Consider the following 7,153-nt stretch of genomic DNA (forward strand, 5'->3'; position numbering starts at 1 on the left):
ATATATATCCAAATGGGGTGTTCTTAACAATTAAAAGTACCCACTTAATGAAATATATCACAGCTGGATGGACCTTGAAAAATATGCTGGGTGAAAGAACCCAGATATAAGAGACTATATATATTATATAACTCAGTTTAGGGGAGATGTCTCGAGAAGACAGCTCTATAGAGATAGCTGGGCTAGATTGCTTGGGGCTGGAGGGAGAGGTAGGTGTCAGCTGTAAGAAGCAGAGAACGCTTCAGAATGGCGGCAGTGGTAAAACTGTGTAATTTCTTTACACTTGAACTGCATACTAGTTAGCTTTGTCATGTAGTCTGCATATTAAATAATAGATCAGGTCTCTCCACACCTGAAACATTTGAAAACAGTCATGGAACTACAGAAATTTAAGAATGGATTCTGACATATTCTCTGCCCTAAAGTGTTAGGTTTGGCTAAGCAGACATAAACAGAAGTTTGTGTTAAACACTTAAACTCTTTTTCTCAATTGGGCCAGAGATGACTCACTGGGTAAAGGCGCTTGTTGGCCTGGGTTCAATCCCTGGGACCTATGGTGGATTGAGGGGACAGACTCCTGAAAGTTGTCCTCTGACCTCTGCATGCATCCCATGGCACACATGTGTCCACAGACCAACCGGCTGACCACAATAAATGCAATTTTAAGATGTAAAAAAATAAAGAAGTAAAATTTCCCCTCAAAACACACCTTGGAGGGCTCTGGTGTTCTGACTCCCTTTCCTCCTCCTTGCCTGTTGATTACTGCTTACTCAGTAATTTTCTTTGGCTGCTGGAAGTTCTTTTATGTCTTCCAACTTAAGTCTTTTGTATATTAGCCTTTATCTAGTCTACTGTTCTCTTTAATTCAGTTAGTCGGCTGCACCTCTTTGTTTTCAGTGTTCTGGAGATATGTAAGTTACTCGGTTCTTGTGAGCTGAACTGTTGAAAGGCTCTTGTTCTATAACTCTGAAGTCTTGCTACAAATCAAAAAGTTTTATACATTCTGTCTCTTTGAAGTAAAGATTAGTAAACCCCATCATTTCTCCTTTGCAAATTCAATTCTTTAGTATTTCTTCTTTTCTTAATTTTTTGTCAGATAAGTAATAGAAGTCATTGCTATGAGTAGTGTCCCCAAAATGTATTTGTTTTGCATATTAAATTGGCTACTGGATCTCAGGCTCAGGCAGAAGTGGGATTAGAGTCCATTCCCTGACTAGATGGTCGTTTCATAAAACGAGAAACTAGAAAGCATTTCAGTGCAGAGGGAATCCAGCTGGATGCTGACTGTTTTTATTGGAGTTGCAGTGTACAGGATTAAGGTTAACTATCTAGCCAACGATGTGCTTGTTGGAATCAAGTTTTTGGCAGTGCAGAAGACAGCAAGAACTTCATGCCATATTACGGCGGCATTTTGGTAGGATTTTCTCATTATTAAAGTAGCTTCATTCTTTATCTGACCTACATAGTTGACCATTCTATGTCCAGAAAAATCCCAAGGCTGAATTTTGTCAGCCGTGATGAGTAAGTCACTTCAGCTGTGTGTAAATTTTCTCACAGACTATAATACTGACTGAATTACCATTTTTGGGAGCAAGGGAAGAGGTTTTAGAGAAAAGCCAAACCTATGATGTAATACTGAAAACGTTATTCTTTTTTTTTTTTTTCTGTTATGTGCCCTAAGCATTTAGATTTTGCCTTTTAGAGAGCTAAGGGTAGACAAACTCATTCACCCAACTGTTAACTGTTACTTTGTGAGATCTCTGGGAGGAGGGACACAGGGATTGAGGTAACTTAGGTCCTCATTTAGTTGCCTTGTCCTGACTTTGAGTTCTACACTTACTCTTGTCATCTAAGGAAGTCTGTCATTAACGTTTTCACATTTGGAGTTGCAATTTTACTAACAAAAATTATAAGAGGAAGACTGAATGAGCTGCACTTTAACCACGCCCACCCCAGACTTGTCAGTCCACTTCTACAAAGAAAACCCCAACTACTATTTGGATTTATCACTCATATTCCTTCTCTTCCCCCTAACTCTGTGTGTGTGTGTGTGTCTGTCTGTCTGTCTGTCTGCCTGCCTGCCTGCCTGCCTGTCTGTGTGCGTGTGCCCTTTAACAATACAGTAAGATATGAAAATTAAGTCTTTTTGGAACTTACAATGATTACATCTCATGTTGCATGTGTTATTTTCTTTTGCTTTGTCTTCAGGCTGATCCTCAGAACACCTTCTTTAGTTTCAACTTAGGAGGACTTTAAGAATTGGTTGATTTTCTTCATTCAGTAGACTAGAGTGCCTGTCATTTTCAACCCCATGTGTATGAGCAATGCAAAAATTAGCAACATATTTTCCCTGCCCTTAAATCAATTTGGGATGTAAGAATCTCCCAGTTTAAACTAGTTTTTCATAGTTTTGTAATCTTCCTTTCCCTCCTTACATTTTGGTTAGGAATTCTTCTAAGGCTTCTCCAGAAACTTCACTTCCAATGATAGAAATCTTTGCCAAGATTGGCCTCCTAAAACATCACTATGTTGTTTTGTGGGTTTTAGTTGAATCTTCTTTTGGGATGTGGTAGAAATGCTATGTAATCTTTGTCAGCTACATGTTACTTTGTTGGGCAAAAGGTCACAGTACTGCTGTCAAACAGAAATAACTAGCCCAGGTTACATGCTAGAAAGACCTGAGGCTCTTGATTTCAGTCCTGGGTTTAAATGCTTTGAGTCAGGATACAATAAGGTAGACCTAAGGAGTCTTGTTATCTTAGATGATAATAATCTAGTGTACACAAAAACATTTTCCATACTGTCCTCTTTATTAGAGTTTTTTTTTTCCCTTGCTCCCAAGAATTAGTTCTATTTAGTTCTTAAACAGTAAAAGATCTGGCTGGAGGCTGGAGAGATTGGTGAGCACTTAAGAGTCAAGCTTATTTCCAGCACCCATGTCAGGAGGCTCACAACCCTCTCTAATTCTAACTGCAAGGGATCTGATGCCTCTGGCCTTCATGGGCACCTACACTCATGTGTGCATACCCACATGCAGACACACATGCCTACACATAGTTAAAAATAATAATAAAATCTTAAAAATCAGCAAAAGAAATGAAATAGAGCTACTTAGTATGAATATTATATTACTTATCATTGATTACATCAATTAGTTATAGTGGCATTTAAGGATTTAGGTTATTTGTTGATTATTAAATTCCTCTTAATACACATCTTTAAATCTTTTAAATTTGTAATACTTCAGTATTTTGGAACAGTAGCTTTTGAGGTAAGGGATTCTTGGTTTCCTTTTATTTTTCATATTTATTATGAAACAAGGATTCAAGAAGAAATTGTTAAAGCTAAAAATTTGGAGGACTGATTTGAAAGCTAAACCTCTAACTTAGGGTGGCTCCTCAGAAGCTGTGTAACTATTCCATTTAATTATAATGATGTTTCTGGCCGTAATGGTCACCTGTCTGGCGTTCCACCCTTTTCCTAATCACACTTATCTCTTCACCAGGGTTGAAAGGAGGCGCAGGAGGCACTGATGGACAAGGAGGTACCTTCAGGTACACCTTTCATGGGGATCCTCATGCCACATTTGCAGCCTTTTTTGGAGGCTCCAACCCCTTTGAAATTTTCTTTGGAAGACGGATGGGTGGAGGTCGAGATTCTGAAGAGATGGAGATAGACGGAGACCCCTTTAGTGCCTTTGGATTCAGCATGAATGGATATCCAAGAGACAGGAATTCTGTGGGACCCTCCCGTCTCAAGCAAGACCCTCCTGTTATTCATGAACTTAGAGTATCTCTTGAAGAAATATATAGTGGCTGCACCAAACGGATGAAGATCTCTCGAAAAAGATTAAACCCTGATGGAAGGAGTTACAGATCTGAGGACAAAATTCTCACCATCGAGATTAAAAAAGGGTGGAAAGAAGGCACCAAAATTACTTTTCCGAGGGAAGGTGACGAAACACCAAACAGTATCCCAGCAGACATTGTTTTTATTATTAAAGATAAAGAACATCCCAAGTTTAAAAGAGATGGATCAAATATAGTTTACACCGCTAAAATCAGTTTACGGGAGGTAAGTTAGTAAGACTGGGATTCTGCTGATAGCTTGTAGGAAACTCTCCTACAGGAGCTGGCTTCCCTCAGTGCTCTGCAATTTCCCTCCTCGTTTCCTTCCTCTGTTCCCCTCCTCTAACAGTTCTCTAGGAAGTGCTACCACTACCATCTTAGGGATGACATCACAGTTTCTAAATTTAACTGCTGACATTAACTATTTAAATGTCAGTTTTAGTGCAAGCTTAATTAACTACTCCATGGCCTGGGGTTGGGTTAGCTCTAGTCTGGTTTTAGGTTGTGGTCTGTGAGATCTGCATTTGGAAACCCCATCTCTTTAATCCATTTAGACCAGTGGTTCTCAACCTTCCTAATAGATTGCTGCGGTCCTTTAATACAGTTCTTCATGTTGTGGTGACTCCCAACCATAAAGTTCTTTTTCTTGATTCTTTATAAGAATAATTTTGGCACTGTTATGAATCATAAATTAAATACCTGTGTTTTGCAGTGGTCTTCAGAGACCCCTGTGAAAGGGCCTTCTGACCAGCCTCATAAAGGGCCTGCGATCCACAGGTTGAGAACCACTGGTTTATACAGTTCTGAAATGATTAGTTTGGAGTAAGATTTATATAACAAGTATTAAAGTATAATAAATATATAACATGATGTATAATGCCACCACTTTACTGCAGCCCTGGAGTCCTTATGTGCACTGCTTCTCAGAGTCAGCTGTACCCCATGAAATGGGGTCATGTCCCTGTTTAAATTCTTTATCCTTACCATGTGTTTCAAACTATCTTAAAAGGCAGAAATATGACTTCCATCCCCAAATATGTTTTCCTTTCCCTGAGTGTGCTGTCTTTCCTTTGTATAGTTTCTCTGTGACTCAGAGCTACACTCTGTGCTTGCTCAGCCTGATGCAGTGCAGACCTTGTTTAGTTTAGGTCCTTGCGAGTCCCAGTCGATAAGGGATGATCCGTGTGTCCTTTCTGTCACGAGACCTCTACCATACCTTTCTGTTCATGCTCTACTCCGTTGACGTCACTAACTCATTCATATGTTTCTGAGTTCCTTGTGCATTTCTGGTGGTGAAGTCCTGGCTCGTGGTCCCTCAGTGGCTCAACAGGAGCTGTAAAGCATCTAATAGACACTCAAGGCCTTCTAGAGAAGCAGGCCTTGCTTCTGCTCAGTTCTAAGTTCTCCCTTTTCTTCCATTCAAACTTCTGCACCTTGAATATTGCCGGCTTCAAACTGCTTCCTAAGGCACTGTGAAAGACATCTGTTGCTTCTCCTTTCTTTTCTTCTCCTTTCTATTCTGTCTCTGGTATCATCTGGTTATGCTTCCCTTGAATGGATTTTCTAGAACAGGGAAAAGATTTTATAACTGTTGTAATCCTTTTGGAAATTAAAATATCACCTTCATGGTATTATCCTTTACCACCCAGTAAGATCTTGTATTGTCCAGTTTGGAAGTTTATTAACTTCATTTTATTTGGTCCACTTTAGGCACTGTGTGGTTGCTCAATTAATGTGCCAACAATGGATGGAAGAAACATACCTATGTCAATCAGTGATATTGTGAAACCTGGGATGAGGAGAAGAATTATTGGATATGGGCTGCCGTTTCCAAAAAACCCCAACCAGCGTGGTGACCTGTTAATAGAGTTTGATGTGTCCTTCCCAGATGTCATATCGTCATCATCCAAAGAGATCCTTAGGAAGCATCTCCCTGCCTCATAGAATGAGAAGAACCTTGCTACCCATATTTTGATAAGACACTGAAAATATAAAATGAATGGCAGCGGACTGATGTGCATTCTCTGTAGAGCTGTGTAAACGCCTCTGAGGGTTCATTAAAGTGCATGGATAGAGACGGGTCAAATAGGCAAAGTGGATTTTTACAGCAGAGCTGAAGAAAAAAAATCACTCACTGTATTGTATTTCATTTCTCCCAAATCAGAAACTTTTAGTATTTCATTTATAAGTAAAAGTTGGTTTTGTGGTCAGTAGATATACCTCTAGTAAAGTCCTAGATCGCCCGAGTACTTTACTGTGTGTGTCTTTAAATGATCAATGTGATAGATTTCCTTAGTAGAAATTAAAATTCTTACCTGTACATGTAATATGTGGGGGAGAATAAAAGACAAGGTCACGTGGAAGTGTGACCCAGGCCACCTTCAGAAATGCTCCTTCGGGCTGGTACCAGTAGACGAAAGTACTGACGCGTGCGGTTCTCCACGGTGACGGCGCGCGCGCGTGTGCTGTCGCATTTCTTAAGAGTATGGTTGCAGTGCTCTTAGAGCCGCCCTCTTCATGAAAGAAAAGAAGATAAAACAGTTTATCTCCTGTGGAAATCCCAATAACCCGAGTTACTGATATTTTAGCAACTGACCATTGTTAAATGGCCACCTGTACTTTTATGCAACTTTGACTATATATCTTGAACTGAATACAATAAGCTCATTTTGTTTATTAGTTTATGATAATTTGTTTAATAACATTTGTTTTTAGAGAAAATACTGCTACCTATCATTAATTTTCCATTTATAGTCTTCTATCCTCATAATATGCTATATGTACCTTACATAATTTCCCTAAGAACAGTGAGCTACCACTATGTGTTAAACCAAATATGGACAGACTAGACACTACTGCTGCTCATGGGTCATGTTGCTCCTAGTCGTTATGCATATAAATATCTTACTTTTTCATGTATATAGATTGTGTTTCTTAGGTGTTTTAATTTTTTAAATATATTTACACTTAAAACTTATTCTGCCTTCTGTTTTATGTCTATCAAAAGTAATGTTATGAGATAGTTTTTTTGTAAAACAACGTTCAGAATGATGCATATTCATACATATATGTTTATGAATATTCATTTATAAATATATATATGTATGAATGTTGGGCCCTATAAAATTAGTAGAATGTAAATTGATTTAGAAATTCTTTGTAAGTTATAATAAGCATATAGCTTGAGGTTTTATTGAAACAATTCTCATAAGGGAGGCAGAGGCAGGCGGATCTCTGTGAGTTCGAGACCAGCCTGGTCTACAGAGCTAGTTCCAGGACAGGCTCCAAAACCACAGAGAAATCCT

At 38.9% G+C, this 7,153-nt stretch overlaps 1 protein-coding gene across 4 annotated transcripts in view; it reads left to right on the forward strand.

Moving 5' to 3' along the window:
• Positions 1 to 6,825, forward strand: part of Dnajb4 (DnaJ heat shock protein family (Hsp40) member B4) — a 27,746-nt gene extending 20,921 nt beyond the window's left edge. For all 4 annotated transcript variants that reach the window (XM_026784029.1, XM_013350102.2, XM_005357487.3 and 1 more), the window contains 2 exons: positions 3,506 to 4,074; positions 5,559 to 6,825. In XM_026784029.1, the coding sequence (XP_026639830.1) occupies positions 3,506 to 4,074; positions 5,559 to 5,792 (803 nt within the window). In that variant the 3' untranslated portion in view covers positions 5,793 to 6,825. The remainder of the gene's footprint in view (positions 1 to 3,505; positions 4,075 to 5,558) is intronic.
• The last annotated feature ends 328 nt before the right edge of the window (positions 6,826 to 7,153 follow it).

The sequence above is a fragment of the Microtus ochrogaster genome, chromosome 21 (assembly GCF_000317375.1).
Source record: "Microtus ochrogaster isolate Prairie Vole_2 chromosome 21, MicOch1.0, whole genome shotgun sequence".
Taxonomy (NCBI): domain Eukaryota; kingdom Metazoa; phylum Chordata; class Mammalia; order Rodentia; family Cricetidae; genus Microtus; species Microtus ochrogaster.